Source organism: Achroia grisella, unplaced genomic scaffold (genome assembly GCF_030625045.1).
Source record: "Achroia grisella isolate CSIRO2021 unplaced genomic scaffold, CSIRO_AGI_Agris_v1 utg642, whole genome shotgun sequence".
In the NCBI taxonomy this organism is placed as follows: domain Eukaryota; kingdom Metazoa; phylum Arthropoda; class Insecta; order Lepidoptera; family Pyralidae; genus Achroia; species Achroia grisella.
This window is the reverse complement of record NW_026712979.1, coordinates 1,901,196-1,925,184: the sequence shown is the minus strand read 5'-3', so window position 1 is coordinate 1,925,184 and position 23,989 is coordinate 1,901,196. Positions and strand designations below refer to the sequence as shown.

At 36.3% G+C, this 23,989-nt stretch overlaps 2 protein-coding genes across 2 annotated transcripts; both read left to right on the top strand.

The window, feature by feature from the left end:
• Positions 1 to 12: 12 nt before the first annotated feature.
• On the top strand, positions 13 to 16,682 carry LOC131849426 (DDB1- and CUL4-associated factor 8). The gene is made up of 11 exons (XM_059199503.1): positions 13 to 298; positions 385 to 769; positions 4,034 to 4,227; positions 4,477 to 4,650; positions 5,464 to 5,639; positions 7,537 to 7,712; positions 8,928 to 9,108; positions 10,028 to 10,164; positions 13,565 to 13,763; positions 14,634 to 14,753; positions 15,724 to 16,682. The coding sequence occupies exons 1-11, from the start codon at positions 181 to 183 to the stop codon at positions 15,865 to 15,867; spliced, it is 2,004 nt and encodes a 667-aa protein (XP_059055486.1). The 5' UTR covers positions 13 to 180; the 3' UTR covers positions 15,868 to 16,682.
• Positions 16,683 to 20,990: 4,308 nt separating this feature from the next.
• On the top strand, positions 20,991 to 23,331 carry LOC131849381 (acidic leucine-rich nuclear phosphoprotein 32 family member B). The gene is made up of 3 exons (XM_059199449.1): positions 20,991 to 21,164; positions 22,665 to 22,857; positions 23,170 to 23,331. The coding sequence occupies exons 1-3, from the start codon at positions 21,063 to 21,065 to the stop codon at positions 23,220 to 23,222; spliced, it is 348 nt and encodes a 115-aa protein (XP_059055432.1). The 5' UTR covers positions 20,991 to 21,062; the 3' UTR covers positions 23,223 to 23,331.
• The last annotated feature ends 658 nt before the right edge of the window (positions 23,332 to 23,989 follow it).

Sequence of the window (23,989 nt, the reverse complement as noted above, 5' to 3'; positions counted from 1 at the left end):
AGTGGCAACACAGTTTCAGAGCCGTAAAAGTTAAACAAAATAAAAATATCATTTTTAGACTTCTTATCGAACTTCGGTTTTAGTTGTTAAATTAGTTAATTGTTGTTTTTAGTATAACGATTTATTTATTTACCTTTAGAATACTTACTGTTGTGATATACAATTTTAGGGTAACTAAAGATGGAAGATAACCCTTCTACTGACGGCGAAACTCAAGATTCCCCACTTAGGTCTACATTAAGTAGTAAAAAGTTGAAATTAAACGATGGGAGCTCTCAGGACTGTAGTGAAGATGCAGGTAATTTGTTAACATTTGGCCGATCGTACCGTGGGCTAACGTGTGTGACGTAAATACACCTTTTTTGTTTCATTCTGTCATTCAAGCTTCGTCTAGTATTAAAGAAGAGAAAGATGACAATGTTGACAGCGGAGTGTATGCTGACAAATCTGAGAGCACCAGCAGCGACGACCGACTCACAAGAACAAGCGAGGGCCCATCCAATGAGCTCGTCAACGCAGCATCAACTAGTAGTAACGTGCGTGCCATACTTTCGGATATTAAGAATGTCAGACGCGGTCGAAATTATAGGAAAAGAAAAACGCCTGGTAGAGACTCTGATAGTAATGATACTTCTAGAGATTCTGATGATTTATCAGCAGAGGAAACTGTACTCAATACTGGTCCGCAGATGAGCAGCAGTTCAGCAGCAGATAGTGAAGATAATGAACAGAGACTGTTTGGATTATTTTCTAATATGTCTCATAGTGGGTGTGTATTTATTTATTATTAGTAAATACTAGATGTGGCCATTGTTGGTTTGGTTTCTCCGTCATTAAATTGAAATAAATTCAAATTAAAAAATAATTTATTCATGTAGGACATTTTAGCCGCTTATGAATGTCAAGTTTTTACATTATAATTTTTTATATTAAAAAATATAGCCTATATGTTATTCTGTTCATAAGCTATATTACTGTCAAGTTTCATCAAAATTAGTTCAGTAGTTTTTGCATGAAAGAGTAACAAACATCCATCCATACCCACAAACTTTCATATTTATAATATTATTATATTTATTATATAAATTATATAATAATAAGATCTAAGACTAGCTGGTTGCAGTGCTACAGGTCTTAGCATCGACAATAACCCAAAACCCACAATAAAAATATAAAAAAGTACTTTGTTCCTCCAACTTTGTTAAAAACATAATGATATTTAAAAATAACTAGTATAACCTCTGCCTAAACTTCAATATATATGCTAACCTTCATTTGGATAGAAATAAACAAAATCTGTTGCACAGTTATAACATTTGTTATTGTTTGTATTTAATAGTAATTTGTTTTGTAATTTACATTGATATATTTAACTGTTTACTGTGGCAGACAAATTTATTGTCCACCTTTTTGTAAAAGGCAATGTTGATATACCCCTCATATCCTGTATACATTAATATATTAATAATAAATATATATATAATTGGTGTATTAATATTAGATTGTAAATCAGTGTTGGCCCAAAGTTAATCTGATTAACAGTTAAAATTATTACCCAAACAAAAATTGTAAATATTAAAATTAAAATTAGTAATCTTAGTCATTGATCATAATAATGATTAATTGATTGAACATAACAGAGATTGACTGGGTACAGTATTCTGTTGTAACAGCTTAAATGATGCTTGGTGCCTAAAAAAGGCATGACCTACCCACTTATTTCTACAAAGTAATTAAAAATAAAAAACTAATTAATTAGTTTATTCACTATTATATATGCTAAAATAGTATTATATATAGACAAATACATGAATAAATATATTACATATAGACAAATTCATGACAGCTATGGTGTTTCAGGTGTGCATAGGCTATGGGACCTGTTTATCATCAGATGAGCTTTATGCTTGTTTGCCACCTACATGGTATAAAAAAAATACTAGAATGAATGCTCAAACTTTTGTGGTTACTCTAATGAATTTGACACAATAGGCTGACCTCATTTTGTTCCCACCATATCATCCCTTGTTACACTATTGGTATACACTGTGTGCACAGTGGATTCACTAATCCATTAAAAAATAGAAGGGCTGTTCTCCTTTGAAGATAATCCCTCTTCCTACCAAACAAAAAGTTGATATAAAACCAACAAACTTACAAAGCCTTTAAATGGGTAAACACTCTATTTCGTTATAGTCTTTGACAAATCAGTGAGCCGATTGCAAGATATATATGAAAATATATCTTGCAATCGGCTCACTGATTTGTCATGGGAGTGTTGATGGGAGAGAATTGTACCTCCAGTAGAATAGAACAGAAAATAATTTATTCAAATAAACTTAATTTAAGCACTTTTGAATAGTCAAAACAATTTTTTCTGTCTCATCACAAGAAGAACGAGCAAGAAACTTGTGTGTTGCTCTTTTAAATAATCCTTGTAAGTTGCCAGTGAGGAAACTCTCATTTTACTTTAATGTTTCTCATTAGTGAATAAAATCCCATGCATAAATGTCTTTTAAGCCAATAAAAATTTGTGATATAAATTTCAGATTTAAATTGAGTCTTTACAGGTGCTATATCATTAACATGTCAAACAATTTATATTTATATAACTGTCATATATGTGCAACAGATGTGGATACATTTCTTTTTTCTCCTCCTCCATCTTTGGCTTTGCCTCCGCATTTAGCCAATGCCTAAGTTAGGGAAATGTACACAATGTAGTGTAACAGATGTGGCTACATTCTACTACTATATAAATTTATTTTTCTTTAACTACTTTTATGGTCCTGGAAATTTCCTTTCAGCCTTACAAATATTTTATATTTTGGTTATTAATAAAGTGTATTTGTGTAGGTAGCTACACGTTGTTTCGAAACATGTTTTATTTCATAATATTACATGTTAAAGTTAAAGACATAATAATAAAAAACTATATTTTAATTATAAACAATGACATGCAATTTTAAATCATATTAACATATGTAATAAAGATAAGAATAAGTCAGGCACATTAATACAATGTGTTCTTATTAATAATTACAGTATTAGTTACTGAATGATTATGGTTTATTATCTTTATCTGTATTTTTAGAGATAATATATAGACCATGACCACTCATTACAAATTTATTTAAGATTCCATTAGTTATGAATAGATAATAAACACTGACAGACTAATACAATTTCACTTTTGTAATAAACTAGCTTTTGCTCGCGGCTTCGCTCGCGTTAATTTACCCCATTAGGGTTGGAATTTATTAAAACCCTTTCTTAGGGGATGGCTACGTCATATTAGATTTATGCAAGCAAAGCACCTCTATTTTATCCCTTTAGAGGTAGAATTAGGGGTAGAATTAATCAAAATTATTTTCTTAGCAGATGCCTACATCATAACATTTACCTGCATGCCAAATTTCAGCCTGATCCATCCAGTGGTTTAGGCTCTGCCTTGATAGACCACTATGTCAGTCACCTTTGAGTTATATATATTTAGATGGGACAAGGAAAAAGCAGATGATGACTAGCATCTGCTTCTTCCTTATCCTATTTATTTGGGGTCGGTGCAATATGTTTTCTCTTCCATTCATGCCTGTTTTCATCAGGAATCAAAATTATGACGGCCTGAGGTAAGGTTCGAGCCCCCTAGCTGTGCCCTTAGACTAAACTCGCAGGTGTTGGCCTTCAGCAGTACCTTACGTCCTCTCGCGTTATATTATTTTATTTTAGTATACTCATTTTGATGCACGATTTCGTCCGCGTGGAATTTTACTTTAGTTTTCTAAAATAAACGTAGCCTAAGTTACTCTTTAGTACATCAGCTACCTGCCAATAAAAGTCACGTAAAAATCAGTTCAGCCATTTCAGAAATTAACCGGAACAAGTATACAAACATACATAAATTGTAAAAACTGTAATTTTCTGTGTATGTACCGTATTCATATACATGCAGTAAAAAATGGTTATTTCAATATTACAAACAGACGCTCCAATTTTATTTATATGTATAGATTATTTCTTTTCTATTATACAGGTCACCATCATCATTTTCTTCGTACAGTGATGATGATTCCAGTAGTGGGAGTAACATGAATCGGTTGCAGTCAGGAGACACTGACAGCGATGATGATGGCCACTGGGATAGGTCCATGGAATTGGACGAATCCCATAAACCACCTAGTGTATTGTTTAAGGTTCGGCCTAAACATAATTACCATTTGTGTAAAGGTACGTAAATATTTATTTATTTACATAGTATAAAATGAAGTCGCGTCCATTCTGTTCACTTAGATCTTTTAAATTGTGTAATGTCCTTAGTATCTAACACGTGTACTGAAGACCTCGGTGATCTAGCGGTTTAGCACCGCCTTACTTCTGATGATCATAGGTTCGTAGTCTAGCAACTACCGAGACTGTCAATAGACAGTTACATGAAAAAACTAGTAATTAATTAAAGTAAAATGTCCATTGTTCCAGAACTAATAAAACGAGAGCTTGGTTTGACATTTCCATACGGTAACCAAACGAAACCTGATGTTATGTTTGAGAAGAGGTTCTACGGCTCGCTGCACGCCGTGTACAGACTTGACAGTTTACACCACCTGAATGCGCATGCAGGCTGTGTCAATTCTATAAATTTTCACCCCGAAGGTATGTTTAACCTAATATTTAATTACCTTCCCCTGATATTTAATTACCTTCCCCTGATATTTAATTACCTTCCCCTGATATTTAATTACCTTCCCCTGATATTTAATTAAGAGGGGGGGGGGGGAAGGTGATTGTTAAGAATGTGGATTGATGGCCACATTGCTAGCAATGTACCCTGGAAAGTAGACGTCCACGCGGTTCCCCCTGGAAACCATTCTGATAAATTCCTGGTGAATTTGTCACGATGGGCTCACTGATGGTCACCTCATGCTCATCCTCATTATCCTCCACTAGTGGAAGCTCCCCGGCAGCGTAACTGGCGCAATGGTTATCACTGCACGTAAGGTAGTTTCATCCATTGTGTTCGCCCAGAGTTCGGCCCCTTTGCAGAGTTCGGTCCCTAGACCCGTCAGGGTTTAAGAATTAAAGGATATTCTTAGGAACGATGTTTGTCTTTTGATGGGTCTCCTTGGAATAGAATATGTACTTTCCAAGGAAGATATTTAAGGACTTTTTTATGTATTATAATGGAATGGTACACCCGCCTGCGCTAACGGTTTACGCTGGCGGGGCACCAGTGGAGGATGATAGGATGAGCATGAGGTCAGGTCAGTTAGCCCATCGTGACAAATTCACCAGGAATTTATCAGAATAGTTTCCAGGGGGAATCGCGTGGAGGTCGACCTAACATGGTACTTTGCTAGCAATAGGGATTACTAGTTCCCATTACTAACAATCCCCTTCCTCCCTCAGGTCATGTTGAGCGGAGCTTTTATTCTTAAAAATTCGTGCTCATAAAAAAAAAATTTTTAGGTAAGCTTCTGGCATCAGGCTCTGATGACACAAACGTCATAGTATGGGATTGGGCGCGGAATATTCCGTTGCAGTCAATCAAAACTGGCCATAAATCCAACGTGTTCCAAAGTAGATTTTTATATTTAAACTCTGGAAGTCAACTTAATATTGTTACGTGTGCGCGGGATGGTCAGGTAAGTTCATATCGTAGGTACGACAGTCACCTTGAGCGAATTTGAATTTTATTTAAAGAGAACTTTAGCGGCCTTATTACAAAATGTCTTAGATAAATCTGGTTTAGCACTAGTAATAAACCATTCACTAATGTATTCCTTATTACAAAATGAAGTTTATCTCTAAATCGTGATTCGTCTATGGTCTAAAGTTAGACCTGCGATGCCCCTAGTTTAACAGTGGTCTAAATGCAAAAATTCAAACTCCATTTTAAAAATTCTATTTTAAGTTGTTGTTTTTGGAAAAATATTTTAACTAAATTAAAAATATATTTAAAGCAAATTTTACGCCAATAAAAATATATAAAAGACGTTAATTGTTATTTTTATCATTTGACTTTGAAATAGTCATCATTCGAACGATCCAATAAAAATATCTCGCCGTTCCTTTTCTCCGTATAGGACTCCTACTTAATACATAATGAACGATTTATATATAGTACTAAGTAGTCCTCTGTTAGATCTGGATTCGTAATAATGTTAGGTTTATTCGAAGTATTAACTTTAGGAATGGTTTAAACCACGACCATTTAGACCACGTTTCGTCCGAGTTTTAACAGATTTTTTATAATAAGACCGTAGGAGTTTATATTCGGTGCAACCTCTGGTATTACTGATCCGATTTTGAGATGTCTTATAACTTCAGACAACAACGATATGAAGAATGTTGCAAAAACGGGGAAAATATAATGTAGACGAAGTTACGCGGGTCAGACAGTCATCATTATTACATTACATAGTATAAAATAAAATAAAATCGCTGTCGCTGTCTGTCCGTCCCTATGTATGCTTAAATCTTTATAACTAGGCAACGGATTTTGAAGCGGTTTTTTTTAAATAGATAGAGTGATTCAAGAGGAAGGTTTATACATACAGGAAGGATAATACATGTACACCCGGGCGAAGCCGGGGCAAGTAGCTAGTATTGAACAAAATTAACACATTATTAATATGTTGAGAGTGTGATATTGTGAGGTGCGCCTGTAGCACTCACAGTGTTACAGGCGCACACAATAGCCCAAGTCACCAATAAAAAAAAATAGTGTTCCAAGAATAGAACCTATATAGTTATTATATAATATATATATACTAGATGTGCCTGCGACTCCGTCCCCGTAAATTGTCGATATTTCCATATAACCTTTCATCCCCTTACAACCCTTTTCTTGGATTAAAAAGTAGCCTATGTTCTTTCTCAGATTCTAGACTATATGTGTACCAAGTTTCACTTAAATCGGTTCAGTAGTTTTGGCGTGAAAGTGAGACAGACAGACAGACAGAGTTACTTTCGCATTTATAATATAAGTAAGGAGTATATATATGTATATATAATTTAATAAAAAAAAGCCGAGTGTGTCCATCATATCTAGAATCGAATTGTAGGACTGAGATGCGACGGTTAATAATAATAATGATAACAATATCTTAGGACAATTAGCACAGCACCATCAAGTCCCACTTCAAGTAGAGTGTACGGAACACCGTACACTAAACAATAATATACTTATAAATTATCACTTACATAGTATATATCATTTCACTATACATATATTACTATACAATAAATCAGTGTGTAACATCAAGCGCTCACTACGGGACGTATCTTTTATTTATTATCCCCGTAGATTATCAATTATAACTATCAATTATCACTATCAATTATCATTATCAACAATTGTAGCAACAACCCCTATATAGAGCTTGTGTAGTATTTTTTACTACACATTTGATATAAATAAATGTACATACATGTACAAACCTATCCTCTTTTGTAAATACATTAACACCGACCATCGGAAAGTAAGGAGTCTGAGTGTGAGGAGTGCGAGGAGTGTGACGAGCGTGTATGTGCACGTAGGTGCGGCTGGTGCAGTGCGCGGCCAGCGGCGGCAGCGCCACGCGGCGGAGGCTCGGAGCACACGCGCGCGCCGCGCACAAGCTGCACGTGTCGCCCGCCGAGCCGCACCTCGTGCTGTCCGCCGGCGAGGACGGCCTCGTCATGCAGTGCGACGTGCGCGAACACCACGCGGCCAGGTACGTCTCCCGTCGATCACGTACCGGACACGCACGAGCTGCACGTGTCGCCCGCCGAGCCGCACCTCGTGCTGTCCGCCGGCGAGGACGGCCTCGTCATGCAGTGCGACGTGCGCGAACACCACGCGGCCAGGTACGTCTCCCGTCGATCACGTACCGGACACGCACGAGCTGCACGTGTCGCCCGCCGAGCCGCACCTCGTGCTGTCCGCCGGCGAGGACGGCCTCGTCATGCAGTGCGACGTGCGCGAACACCACGCGGCCAGGTACGTCTCCCGTCGATCACGTACCGGACACGCACGAGCTGCACGTGTCGCCCGCCGAGCCGCACCTCGTGCTGTCCGCCGGCGAGGACGGCCTCGTCATGCAGTGCGACGTGCGCGAACACCACGCGGCCAGGTACGTCTCCCGTCGATCACGTACCGGACACGCACGAGCTGCACGTGTCGCCCGCCGAGCCGCACCTCGTGCTGTCCGCCGGCGAGGACGGCCTCGTCATGCAGTGCGACGTGCGCGAACACCACGCGGCCAGGTACGACAAACAGATTTTTTTTATATAGACGATTATAGAATGACGCGGGACGATGGAGATAAGGACCAAAAAAAATTCATGGATTGTGTGAAAGATGATATGTATGAAAGTACTCTCCTTTCATACTTATCATCTTTCACACGACCAGAATTGCTAAGATATGACGGCTCTTAGGGATCAGTGGAGGAAGACACAGTACGCCGACCCCAAATAATGATATGAAGACAAGGTAATGATGATGATGATTACGGAATAGTGCACCCGCCTGCGCTAACGGTTTACGCTAGCGGAGTACGGTTTAAGCATGAGGTCAGATCAGTTGGCCTCATTGTGATCAACTCGCCAGGAATTTATTATGATGGTATCCAGGGGGAACCGCATGTAGGTCAATATTACATAGTAGGTACAATGCTAGCAATGGAGTCATCAGACCGCATTACTAACAATCTGCTTCCGCATATAGGTGATGGTTTCTTTCTTAATGGAATGGCACACCAGCCTACGCTAACTGTCTACGCTGGATACCAGTGGATGATGATAAGATGAACTTGAGGTCTGGTCAGTTAGCCGCGAAAAATTCACCGGGAACTTATCATGATGGTATCCAGAACTGCGTGGAATACCACCCTACCAGCTAATAGGCAGCTTCTTTTTCATTCAAATTATATAAAAAACAATTCCAGGTTGATGGTAGTGAAAGAACCGAAGCGAGACGCGCCGATACCACTGTACACCATCCACGGTCACCCGCTGGATATCCACGAAGTGATCGTTGGTGGTCGCGACAAGTTCCTGCGTACATACGACCGACGGAAGTGTACAAAACCCCTCCATATGTACTGCCCCCCTCCCTTCATAGACAATGTAAGTATACTTAAAAAAAAATCAAAATATCTTTATTCACGTAGGTCTATTACAGACTCTTATGATATGTCAAACCTACCGTCAGTTCGGAATGATTTCGATATGAGAAGAACTGACCAAAAACTCAGCTCGTATTCTTTTCAAATACGGTTGTACATACAAAAATACAGATTCATTTTAAATTAAATTAAATTGAATCTGTTATTAGAGTGCCCACCAACATATGCTATTGCAAATGCAAAAAGTATAATCAGTGTAACTTAAACAGACCAGTCGCCACAGTCAGCACCCGTTCACTAGTATGACGTAACGAAGTTATTTTTAAACATACGTATTTATAACTGATGTGAATGTTTAAAATTAACGTCGAGAGAGGTAGTTAGGAGTCCGTTATCAATATAAATAATGTATAGATAGAATGATGATTTTGAATCTTTATAGATATCTACAAGTATTTATTTTTTCGACCTCACTGATCTAGCGGTTTAGCACACCGCTTTACTTCCGATGGTCACGGGTTCGATTCCTCGCACGGTACCAACATTTGTATTCATAAGTATGATTGTTTGTATCGGCCTGGGTGTTCTCTTTGTATATTATGTATGTATTTACAAAAAAATGTATCTATGTATCTATATCAGTTATTTAGTACACATAACCTAAATTCTACTTACCTTGGGACTAAATGGTGCAGTCTAGGGTTTTTTTTATGTGATTGGAAGTGTAATTATTACTATTTCTTATGCTAAGGTTAGCTTGCGACTAGATGGGACTGAGTAAATTGTCCAGTGATGTTATTATTATCAGTGTGCAGTGATTTATATAAGTTGTTTAGTACCTATAACACAAACTCTGCTCTGCGACTAGATGGCGCTGTGTGAATTGTCCAGATTTATTATTATGTCATTATTATTTCTAGACGGACGTAAGAAAATCGCGGTATTCGAAGATGCATCTCACGTGCGCCATATACAACCACAACGGGTCCGAGATACTAGTCTCCTACAATGACGAAGATATATTTCTATACGATACTAAAAGAGACGTGTACGATATGTGAGTACATGAATTGATTGTAACTAAGGAGACTAACACTAAGAGGACCCTAATATTAAAAAAAAAAAAAGAAAAAGAAAAAATGTGTCAAACAAGCTTACGACCCATCTTCAAATTCAAATTCAAAATATCTTTATTCATGTAGGTCTATTACAGACTCTTATGATATATCAAATCTACCGTCAGTTCGGAATGATTTCGAAATGAGAAGAACTGACGAGAAACTCAGCTCGTATTCTTTTCAAATAAATGTTGTACATGTTTACAATAATACAGAATTGTTTAAATAAAAATTGGGAGAATAGAGTGACCACCAGCATATGCCATATGGTAACCGTAGCCTATAGTCTCTTGAAACACCAAAAGACGTGTACGTAAGTAAATACGTACACAGGAATTACACAGGAATTGATTGTAACCAATTAGCCTAAGAGGACCTTAAAATTAAAAAAAAAAGTTGTCAAACAAGCTTACGGCTCATCTGATGGTAACCATAGCTTATATACTCCTTTTACCATAGCTTATACCCTAAGAGCCCTTAATATACCCTTCTTGGAAACCCCATGCTGTAATCTCTAGAGAAAACCTCGGCAAGTAGTTCATTCAACAATTTACTTAGATTGTTGAATGAACTACTTGCCGAGGTACAAATACAAGACAACTACAAGATTTTACGCTCAAAGACTCTTGAATCCCTGCTGATGCTATTAGGCATCACATTAAATTGAATATGGCTTCCTTTAAAGGGACACAGTACATTTTTTTATTAGTTAACTAGCTGTCCCGGCAAACGTCGTTTTGCCTTAAAATAAAAAAAAAAATTTAGGGGTGGACTGCCCCTAACATTTAGGGGGATGAAAAATAGATGTTGGCCGATTCTCAGACCTACTCAATACGCTCACAAAATTTCATGAGAATCGGTCAAGCCGTTTCGGAGGAGTATGGGAACGAAAACTGTGACACGAGAATTTTATATATAAGATAGTTTATTTTCGGTCTCGGTGGGCTGGCACCGCGATAATTCGACGCGGGTTCGATTCCTGGCACGATAGAGGCATGGTATACTCATTAATATGATTTGTATTATCTGGGTGATTACTATATTTATTTTAAAAAATATTTTAAGTATATCTATCACTTGTGTATATCCTGAACATGTCTACTTAGCTTCCGTCTATATGGTGCTGCGTGAATTGTCCAGTTATTGCTTCTTTTGTTACAGTCATGTTGGTACCGAGTACAGGCTGTGCCAAGGTTCTCTGTATTATTTTGTCTATGGTTTATTCTATTTCAACACACTTGCTCTTATGAAGTGGATCTTTCACAGTTTTCCACATATAAAGCAGATAAAACGCAGTTGAAATTATATTCCATAAACACATTATTTTTTTTTATCAATTTTAAGATGACAGTGTGCCGCGCCCCGATTTAAAAAAATAAAACAGCGGGAATGTGAGTGTGCGTCACAGTTTTATGATTCAGTTTCTTTAAAATCAAATGTGTTGAAATCCGTCGTACGGTATACGTGCGTATTTAACACACTCGGCTCACTTACGCCCTCGCCTTCGGTTCGGGCTGAAATTCCGCCGTGTGTTATAACCATCATAACGCACTTATATCGTATTATAATAATACCGTTACTCCATTAAGAAAGAGACGGGACTATTGCAAATGTATTTACAAAAACAGACTAGTACATATATAATATAATGCAAGTACATATATAATATTTATACGTATAATTAGTAAAAATCACGGGATCTTACCACGTTTTATATTTATTTGCTGAGTTCCCGATATTTCGGCAGTGTTTCAACCATCATGATCACTGGTAAACTCAGTTTACCCGTTGATTATATGATGAGTATGTGGTATAAATGATGACCGCGTCAAATTTAAAACAGTATACATATATGTATACTGTTTTAAATTATATATGTATACATATATAATTCCTTATGAAATAGTAATTCTTCTATTTCTTGTTGGAACTGGTCTGCTCTGATAACTATGGCTGGCTTATTTTGTTACTCAAAAAACTAATCATTTATTTGTCAACTTTTCTATTTGGCAGTTTGTATTCATACAAAATTCTTCAAAGTGTAATTCTGAACAATTATTTAAAAGAGCAACACCCAAGTTTCTTGCTCGTTCTTCTTATAATGAGTCTGCGTTCCGAATGAGTAGTAGAATAAAAAAATATGACTACTACAAAAGTCCTATTAAGATTATTTCTATTTGTTATAAAAATAGAAATATTCTTTATTCGAATAAACTCATTACAAGCACTTTTGAATAGTCATATTTTGATTCTACCACTCATTCGGAATGCAGATTCATCACAAGAAGAATGAGCAAGAAACTTGTGTGTTGCTCTTTTTAATAGATGTTCTTTTATGTAAATAATTACGGTATAACAAGTAAGAGTCATGTGATAATCACCATAGAAATCGCTATGCACTACTATACTAATAATAAGAACTCTGGATAATACACACAGAGCCATCTAGTCCCATGCTAAGCAAAGCTTGTGTTATGAGTACTAGACAACCGATATAAACACTTAAATACATATTTTAATCTATCATCATTATTTATTTATTATCTACATACATAAGAAAATCACAACACTTTATTTTATTTATTTGTACACTTTACATCAATGATTATAGACAAAATATTTAACAGCAATCCCTGCACTAAGCTCAAGGCTTGTGTCGTAGGATTCAGAAACCTTTAATTACAGAAACATTAACTTAAAACAGGTTCCAGTTCAATGAGGTACAAACTTAACCAATATTACATGTAATTAAAAGAATAACTTAAAAAAAATACGCATTACTTAAGTAATCCATTGCCATTCTGTGAAAATTAATGTAAATATGTCTGGATTTGGAAACCGATTGCATAGATTCAGTTCACGAGCAATGGGGGCCTGCTCGGCCAGGATTTATTTATATGTGATCTATGTGAATCCAATAAAACAGCATTGTGTTTTATGTGCTACTAGCCACTCGCCCCGGCTTCGCACGGGTGTACGTACATGTATTATAATATATATTTTATATATGAAATTTGGTACACATATAGTCTAGAATGTTTTAATCAGAAAAAAGGGTGCTATAAGGTTGAAAAGGGAGATGAAAGGCTATATGAAATATCGACTTTACGCCCCGGCTTCGCACGGGTGTACGTACACGTATTATAATATATATATAAATCTTCCTCTAGAATCACTATCTTTTATTAAAAAATAAGCTTCAAAATCCGTTGCGTAGTTTTAAAGATTTAAGCATACATAGGGACAGACAGCGACAACGACTTTATTTTATACTATGTAATGATGATGGTACCAAACTGGTAATGTAATATTTATGTTTGTTTTATGTATGTTTTGCAGAGATGACGTAAACGAAGAGAAGCAAGGCTTCACTCATCGATATAGTGGACACCGGAACTGCGCTACCTTCAAAGGCGTCTCGTTCTTCGGACCTAACAGTGAATATATCGTCTCTGGTTCGGACTGCTCCCATATATATATTTGGGAGAAGAAATCGGAGTCCATTGTACAGTGGATGCGGGGGGATGATAATGGCATTGTGAGTACAAGTTTCATTTAAAGTTTTTTTTTGACAATTCACACTGCGCCATCTAGACCATGAAGATAAGCTAGCTAAAGCTTGTGTTATGGGTACTAGATAGCTGATAAATATTATACATAGAAAATACCCAGACCGATACAAACAGTCATACTCATGAATACAAATATTTGTGCCGTGCGAGGAATCGAACCCGCGACCACCGGACATAACGCGGCATACTAGACCGGTAGACCGCCGAGATCGTCGAAAGTCGTCGTCGGTCTTTTATCATCATCACGCGGAAAGCGGCAAGAGCTCCACCGACAGGAGTGTAGCACTTAAATTATGAATCAATGAGGTTTTTTATAGGACTAGGCATTAAATTATACAGACCCGTCTAGGTTTCGCACGGAAACATTAAAATCTACTCTCTAAATATTACTGTAAAGTTTCATCGATTTTGATGAAGCTTCAGTAGTTTTTGCGTGAAGGATAATTGTTACATACATCAAATCATACTCACTTTTGTGTTTATAATATTAGTAAGTGGTACGTGATGATGCGGCTCGAATGCTCAGATGGTAGTTGTTAATGGCTTCAGCAAATTATAGGGTAGTTGAAATTATAGATTTTGCTTATAGTCTTGAATTTATTGGGTAAATACTATTATAAATTACAATTTTGGTGGAGTGAACAAAAGTACGTTAGACCGATCGGATAGATTTTTAAAGTCTGTATTTTTGTTGCGTATTTAAATTGGATGGGTGTGCGCTCCAATCAGAACGCTCCCTTCGTGTTGCGTTTTGTTGCTGCTTGTACGCGACAGTAAGAGATACCAAAATGACTGACATTAATATTGCTAATAAAAGAATTTGTCTGTACTTGCAGGTAAATTGTATAGAAGCACATCCTCGTTGCCCTGTCCTAGCTACTAGTGGTCTTGACAAGGATGTAAAGATCTGGATACCGAAACGAGAGGCGGACCCTGAATTTAAAGGTTTAGAAATGGTGAGTATTGGCATAGTACGGTGTTTCCTAATTAAGGGCACTCGTTCCGCCAGGGGTACGTGGAGTTGCATCAAGGGGTACGTGCGGTGGTCAGTAAAAACAAGATCATTTTCTAAAATATTAATTTATAACGATAATCATCGTAAAATCACGGAGCACCGAGCACTACGACCCACCGTGCACTATCCCGCGCTTGCAGCATCTCGTTATTCGTCTGCCCCCCGTCGCTCGATCCGGGAAGTCGGAACGGGTGTTGGGGGGCAGATGGGGGCTAGTTCGGCTTTTGTCGTCATTTATAATATTAGCGTGATTGCTACAATAAGTGGTACGCAAGGTTTGAGGTCTTTTCTGAAGTGGTACGCAGCAAAAACTAATTGAGTACCACTGGCATAGTACATTATACTGATATAGATAGATAGATATTTACACATACAAAGAGGTCCTGCTCTTTAATACAGACCCCTTCTTTTGAAAATGAAAGAATTCGGCATAAGAGAAATTCCTGAGATATAAAATTAATATAAATTAACATAAAAAAAAAACAAATAATTCATTCTACGATGGCCAGCAATATACTTTCGACGCCTAAATAGAACTTCTAACCGAAACCTCCGCAACAACAACGAATTAGCCGATACATTGGCGGGAAGACAAAAAAAATGAATCGTCAAAATAAATAAAATGGACCTCCAGTCTATTGACAACCGCGTTTTGCATCGCATAAATAAATTATACATGTACATTTAAAATGTCGCTATCACGCTTAAATCTTTTAAACTACGCAACGGAATTTAATAGTTTTTAGCAATAGATTGAGTGATTCAAGAGGAGGATATGTATAATATGTGTATACTCGTGCGGAGTCGGGGCCGGTAGCTAGTACGATATATATATATATAATATTGTAACAGCTACCGGTCTTCCTCCGATTCCTGATTTGTAATTAACTATATATTTGTTTCCAATACAGATTGTCTGCAAGAACAGCGTGTCGTCACTGCCCAGTCCGGTGTTCAGCGATTTCCTACCATCATTGTACAGAGCGCGAAGCATCGAGATCGACCACAGCTTCCAGGACGATATGGACTTCGAGAACAACTGCTCTACCTTTTAACCTCAACAACCACATTTCTACTGTAGCTTTGTTGCATGGTGCAGCTGACAAGCATTTGCACACTTATCTGTCATTCATCATGATATTTTAACGAATTAGTAAGAACTCAAAAACTATTTTGCACTATATGACTACATTATCTTAACAATTCATGACATATATAAAAAAAATTAAGAAGATCAAAAACATGCAGACATGGCTGTATGGGCGCAGTTCCCTTTGCCTTTCCGTTAAAGGCATTTTGTAAAAAGAATAACAGAACAAAAAATATTAACGAATTAGATGTTATTTTGCGGAAGTTCTTTTCGCTAACTCACCATCTGCTTCTTCCTTATCCCATTTATTTGAGTACAGCGTAATATGTTTTTCTCTTCCACTTATTCCTGTTTGCAGTCATCTTGTTATTTACTCCCTTTCTTGCTATAGTATAAGTACCTTTCACTAATTAATTGGTTTATATTCTTTTGTCTAATTTCGCTACAATTATTATGTGTGAGATCAGACACATATTCTATGCGGATATTTGACTACTGTTACGACCTTTTCTATTGGTGATCAAATTCTGACCGTTTTTGAGTCTGCACCCATATTGCGACGTATTTCGCCTCTGAACGAGGTATCATCACGCATTGAATAGTATTCGGATATAGTTTGGAAACCTAGTATTGGCGTTCGGTCGCCTAATTATAGTGGAATTAAACAAAATAATTAAGTATTCATCATTATAACCAACCCATTGCAGTCCACTGCTGGACATAGGCCTCTCCCAAGGCACGATCTTGAGCCCTTCTCGTCTAGTTATAACCTGCAACCCTACTTATCGCTCAATATGTCAATAAATAATAAATAATTGACAAAAAATATTCTTTTCTTGCCAGTTCTGTTGAACTAAACTAGACGGATAGTCATAAAAAATATGTATAAGAGTTCTTTTTTTTATATCATAATATGCGTTTGATAATGTTAGATGATGTGGTCTCAAGAGTTCAAAGTGTCTTACATGATTATGCAAATTGGAGTTGCAAGTTTAAAATATAATGGCATGTAATAATGTTACGAGCCCAGAACCATTCACAATGCTATCTAGCCGTAAACTGACACAAGTATATAAATATAATTTTTGTGGTTTACGGTTTTATTTTAATTAATTTTCTAGATCATTGGTTCCCAATTAGTTTTTGCTGCATACCACTTCAGAAAAGACCTCAAACCTTGCGTACCCCTTATAGTAGTAGCAATCACACTAATATTATAAATGACGACAAAAGCTGAACGGGCGGGAAGTCGGAACAGGTGACGGGTGGCGGTCTGTCATAGTGCTCGGTGCTCCGTGCTTTTACGGTGATGATTGTTATAAAATAATATTTTGGAAATTGTTCTTTTTCTTGTTTTTACTAAAAGCCGCACGTACCCCTTGATGCAACTTCACGTGGGGGTACGTGAACTTCACGCTTGATGCAACCCCTTAATACCCCTTCCAAAATAATATTTTGAAAATTGCTCTTGTTCTTGTTTTTACTGATAGCCGCACGTACCCCTTGATGCAACTTCACGTGGGAGTACGTATTTTGGTAGGGGTATTAAGGGGTTGCATCAAGTGTGAAGTTGCATATGTGTACTATTATATAGGATATTTCTAGATAAATGGGCTGTAGTTGTTAGTTTGTTACGCCATACATCTAAATGCATCAACGGCAGGATAGTCATAATAAATTATTCTGTACAGATCTCTACAGATACTTATTGACAGAATGATAATATAAAGACAATATTAGGAGTTATGTGATGTCCTGTGCTTGGTTAACTTAACTGAAAAATAAAGAGAATTGTTATTTTTTTAATAATGAAAATTTCATTATTTTTGTAATACGTACATATTGTTTTAAACCGGCGTTGACTAAGAGTCAACTGAGAAAAGACGAATAACATATTAAAGAACATATAATAATGATATCTGAAAACATACACACAGTCATCTAGTCCCAAGCTAAGCAGAGCTTATGTTACGGATACAAATACATTGATTATTTTTTGTAAATACATATACATAGAAAATACTCACAATCAGACTGATACAATTATATTCATGGATACAAATGATTGTACCATGCGAGGGATCGAACCCGTAACCATCGAAAGTAAAGTGCTAGATCGCCGTGACTGTCAAAATACTTTGTTATTATTATAGTTTTTTTTCTATTCAGTAGGACAATTCAGTCTATAATATTTTCTGCAATAAATTAAAGTGAGTCGCCCTACACGAAGCCACAAATTTACCTGACCCGTTGTCCGAAACTGGCACTTACTTCGTAAACTATAAAGGTAAGGCAAAAAAGATAAGGCAGTCAAATTACTGGATAAAAGACACGACATCTTAGTCCTCTGGACGTACAACGCACCGGGGTCACTTTAAAACGTAATGTTTGACACTGGGCTTTTGCAGCCTCCTAAGGGGGTCAAGGTTAGGACCTCAGGCCGAACCCATTTGCCTCGGCGTCCACTCCGAGCGCAAAATCCCCCTGGTAACTGGGTTGACAGCAACTGGGGCGAGTTCCGAAAAGTAGCTTAAATTAAAAGTTACAAAAAGTATATGTATATTTACATAACTTATCATAACTTAAGTAGTCTCATACTTGTGAACTATTTTGTTTGTAGCAATTTTTACTATTATTATTGTTTGTAGTATAGTGTAGCTTATATAAATGTCACTTATTTAAGTGACTGTTACGGCTTAAAGTCACGTGGGCCATCAGATTGTCGTTCCAATTACATAAATAAAAGTAAAAATATTGTATTTTTTTCATAGTAGTAACACTAAATTCGAATACTGCAATTCTGTCACAGGTTGGGTTAAGTTTGTGGAAATGTAATTAAAATTTTTATTAAGTACACTGTTGGGTTAAAATTCAACAAATTCACTTTTACTCTATTAGTACATAGCCTCGATCTAGTATCGCAACATGTCAATTTTTTTTCTGTACAATCGCCTTATTTTCACCGTATATACAATAAACAATTTTTGTCTGAAACTGTGCAAGACTGTTATTGGAACAATTCAATTGTTACCTTAGTACAAATTATCATCCAAGATATTGTATTATATAAATATACAAGGATTACTCAATTTTATATTGTTAAACATTTCATTATTCTGCTATGGCCGACATTTCGCTTCATTCGCAACTTAATGTATTGCGTTTAAGTATAGTAATAGCTTGGTTATTGTTTATGAGTGTTGTTTTACCTAAAACTATTGATGTCATAAAAATGTCATTAAAATATGCCATTGTATATTTGTTTTACATGCGTTCCTATATTTGTGTTGACTTGTAATAACATAGGAATTTCATTAGCAAATACTAAAAGCATTAGTTTGCAATACACAAATTTTATTTCATACTTTTTCTTTTGTTAATAAATATCTTTTATGCATATGAAACGGTAGTCATTTTCAGACACTACTTTGAGTAAGTAAAATGAGTCAATTACTTTTTGTGTTGCTATATTGCTTGTTAGCAAATTTTTCATACAAATGATTTTATATTTACCTCATTATACCTTGAAAAGTTGGTTGAAAGGTAAATTATACATTAATAGTAAGTATATATATATATTTATATACTTATTAGTACCATATATAAATTACTGGCGTGACCCAGTTTTGATTGGGGCTTATGACTGAGTTTTGTATATATATACTAACATAATATATAGCCTGATTGCCCTTCAAACAGTGAATTTCTCAAATCAATGCAAAAATAAAGTCATATTCATAGTTAACTTTTCTTATTACAAAATCTCCCATTTTTATATTATTATATGATAGACAAAACTCATGAATATTTATACTTCTGTAATTTTAAGTGAATTTCATTACCTTCAAATGTGAATAAGAAGTTGTAAGTTTTTCAGTTGTGTGGTAAATAAATTATATTTATAGTTATGTATAGATTTTTGTTTTATTTTTGTTTATTGTGAAGAGAACAGAATGTGAGATGGATTTATTATAGATCTGGGTCCATTGCATTGTAAAATCGTCTATTTCTATGTATTCTAGGCACCTTCAATAGGTTAAATAAAAATGATCTTATGATATATAGGAAATTCATTAGGGTCATTTTAAATCATACCATAATATACAAATCTAGTAAGTTTTATTCATAATAGCACAGTGATTTTTTATAAATTCATGCCAGGTCGCTATATTACTAATTGTTAGTGAATTACTTAAATAACATTTTTTCATGTTTTATCAGAATAGACTATCTGAAAACAATGTAAACTAATAAGTGATAAAAAATCATGATCGTCGATTTAATTAAAAGTTAAAGGCCATTTTTGTCTGCTATTTATCATGAACTTTGTTTTATTTTTCATACATACCTATATAATTATAACAGAAAAAATGTAACAATCCAATGGCTTGGTCCCATATGATTAAAATATGTCTCACTAGCTATCAACCTTCTAAATAATTATCAGTTGTCAGTACTTTTGTAATAAATAAACAATGAATTGTAAAAATATTAACTAACCGATAAATAAACAATCATTTACGACGCTTGCCGGTTACATACGAGTCGGCGCGGCTACCCCTGGTTCACACGCATTAACTACAAATAGATAACAAAACCTTAAATTCATACTTCTAATTTACGTATGCAAACAATAAAAACTATATCAAGTTTTATGACACTTTCCCTAATTAAACAATCAGATTAGATATTACTGAGTACTAACTAAATTCGTGTATATTATTCTGTACTCAAACTAATAACTTTTTTATTTTCCCGCTTTTATATCGACGCTAGTAACGCCACGCAGTGGTGATATTTGGAACCAACACAGCCGCCGCATCTGTAATTTGGAAAGTATAACTTTATTTACGGATTCATTTACGTAATCTATGATGGCAAATTATTATAAATTTGTTTCAAAACGATATACAGTAGCTATTTTATGATCAAAGCTTATATTTATTAGCATGTTCTCAATATTTTGCACCCACATGCTACTCATAGTTTGCTAATGGCCGACCGGCTCGACCAATCACAGAGGGGCTTGTAGAAGCTCGCGCCATCTTCGTTTTCAAACTCATCACACCGCTCACTCGCTCAGTCAGTCGCGCGTCGGATTTGGGCAGCCAAACAACTTGTCTATTTCTACTAGTAATTAAAACCAAAATCAGAACAATCATGAGCACCAATGAAAATAACAGTGAAGTGGCCGTTGACAAGGTCGGAGATGAGAAGGCGGACGCGAAAAGTGATCTAAAAGGAGCGAAAAGGGCAGCAGAGGTGAGTGCACATGTCACACAAATGTATACATTTAATCGCTCGCCATTTTATTGAACGCTATAATAAGGGCCTCCTTACATTAATTTATGTATCTCAGTTTGTGTTATTACTTTACTCCACGTGGTTAATATGGTTTGCCGCTTGTAGCTGCCACTACAAACCGGCGTATTTTGGGACTTCATTTTCTAACCAGTTACGATACGATATGGCTAGCGTGAGGTAATCGATGAGTCAATACCATGATACTTTATGGTGTCTCTAAACTTAAGTTTGTATTTTAGTTACATTGGATAACTTAATTATTACTGTAGCATTGTTTACTCGTATTCGATACTGAAGCATGACCTTGGTAGAAAAAAAAAAACATGGCGCGAGAATGTACGCGCTTACGTCTCGAATGATTATTAGAAATATTGTCTAGTCACCATAGACTGTGTTGTTTGTGTATGTTATTGATTTTATAAAAATCAATGGTTATTTCAGACTTTCACAGTCATTATGTTCATGGCAGCGTGACGCTAGCTAGACGGACGAGTAACATGGCCGGCAAATGTCAGTGTTTGTACTGGCTTGTAGCATTCGCCGCGCCGCGGCTATGATGTTTGGTTTAGGTTAAACTTGTTATCTTATTATCAAGCGACTTCATATTCTATTAAATTCACGTATGCCATGAATTAGTCACGTTTGCAGCATTTGCACAATTGTTATTTTATTTCGGTAGTTTACACAGAAAAGTAGTCAATGACCCGGCATTATTTGCATGTAGGTGTTTTGTATAATAAACGTTTCCTTTGTTCTATAAGTATGTTCTCATTCGATAATAGCATAAAGTTATAGGAATATGGAGAAATTAACGATATTAGATTGAGCGGGAATACTAAAAACTACGTAATTTATTCCAATGTGTGAATATTTAATATTTACCGTCTCTTTCACTCATTATAACCTATAATACTACTACTACGCATGAAGAGCTATTGCAGGCTTACGAATACAAGATTAGGAAAATATGTTGATTTCATCAAATAACGCATCCTAATGAAACGATGCGTCTAGAAGTTTAGTCACGCTGTCGTTTAGGCTATTTTTCAGTTGTTTCCTCCACGCGTCTACCAGTCGGCTCTATGAACGGTTATGTATGCGCGGTGACCGCGTTCCGTTCCACATTGCCACGGCAAAATAGGCCGTACGACGCCGGGCCGCGTTATCCGTCGCTCTTTCCCCTACACAACTAATGACCCACGCTTCTTTATCGTTACGAATCTTTGTCACCTGCGTCTCATTACGTCGAATGTAACCTGTAGCCTTTACACGATAAATTAAAATGGAATTGTTTGTTTTAGTCATAATTACATATTTAGATTTAAAATCAATTGGCTAATGGCCAGTTAATTCCTCGCATGCTCTTGATATGTCAAGGTATTCCACTATATTGTAACATGTTAAAACAACAAATAATATGTTTCAATGCACCCGACTAAATTTCATGGTATTTTTTAGGATAAACCAACAGAAGCGAAAAAGGCGCGAAAGGAAGAAAATGGCGGCGGCGGCGAAGACGAACCACACAGTGACGAGGAAGATCTAGAAGGAGAAGGCGAGGGCGAAGAAGATGACGATGAAGAAGTTGAGGGTGAGGAAGGCGAAGAGGACGACGAAGAATTAGGGGAAGGAGAGGATGACGATCTCGAAGGTGAGGTTATGTTACTTGCAAATAAATAACGTAAATAGGTCATTTACTTTAGTTCGTGTAATCGACCAGCGCTATCTAGTAAAGGTCGCGATAAAATACTAATCATTGACTAATCACACCGTATTACGCTGCAAATGCACTATTATCGCATACAGCGCTACTGTGTAGTAATTGTTTACCATTTTTAAGTAAAGAAATATGAATAATAAAAACTAGCAGAATTGATTAGGAATAATATTTCTATTTTTATTAGTTCTAAAAAATTATTAAAATAAAACTTAAAACTAATATGTGGACTATCAATTGTTGCAGATGAAGAAGTAGAAGAGGAATTATTAGGCGAAGAAGAGGAGGATGACGCGTAATACGCCTCGTGCCTCTATAAGGACAATGTCACAGTGATGTGTTGTGCTCGTGACGGCCCGACTGGCGCGGCCTCGCCTCGCCCCAACTGTCAACCGCGATGGTAGCCCCAACAGCAAACAGAACAGTACCAACAGTTGAGAACACGCGAGGCCGACCACGCTCCCACCTAAACGGGTGCAGTTCTATTTAAATGACAAATGTAATTAATTAAGTCAAATCCAATGCAGATTTTCAATTTTTTACAGTGTTTAAGTTTGATACCGAAGTTGTATCTTTACTTTTATCAGCTCGCCGAGACGAGCACGAAACGTGTAATTAAGACTTAGTAGAATGCTGTTGAATTTTGTCATGAAATGTACAAATGTGTTTTCGGAAGTAAACTATGTTCTAAGTGACACCCGTTCTGTATTCTAGGTTTACCTGTGAGCCCGTAAAATGGTGAAATTGTGATATTTTTCTTCACAAACATTAAACTATAATGCTTTTGTAATAAAATATAGATATATGCCTTGGCAGTTCTAATATAGTGAATAAGCAATTAGTCACAAAGCTCAATTCTTCATTTTTCTGTTGTTGATGAGAGTTTGCGTGTACATATTTAGCGTAAGTGAAGCCTGTGATTTATATGATCAATAATGTAACATAGTGTGATTGTTGCATTCAGGTTGTTCTACATTTCATTTCAGGCAATCATTACTGAAGCTCGTCTCATGTTCCGTTAATACTGCCCTTCCGTACAATCCTAAAACGATCCTGAGTCGAGACA

Coding starts and splice junctions, on each gene's coding strand:
- LOC131849426 (XM_059199503.1), top strand. CDS start 181: ATGGAAGATAACCCTTCTACTGACGGCGAAACTCAAGATTCCCCACTT. Junction 770..4,033: donor TCTAATATGTCTCATAGTGG/GTGTGTATTTAT, acceptor TCTATTATACAG/GTCACCATCATCATTTTCTT. Junction 14,754..15,723: donor AATTTAAAGGTTTAGAAATG/GTGAGTATTGGC, acceptor TTTCCAATACAG/ATTGTCTGCAAGAACAGCGT.
- LOC131849381 (XM_059199449.1), top strand. CDS start 21,063: ATGAGCACCAATGAAAATAACAGTGAAGTGGCCGTTGACAAGGTCGGA. Junction 21,165..22,664: donor GAGCGAAAAGGGCAGCAGAG/GTGAGTGCACAT, acceptor GGTATTTTTTAG/GATAAACCAACAGAAGCGAA. Junction 22,858..23,169: donor AGAGGATGACGATCTCGAAG/GTGAGGTTATGT, acceptor CAATTGTTGCAG/ATGAAGAAGTAGAAGAGGAA.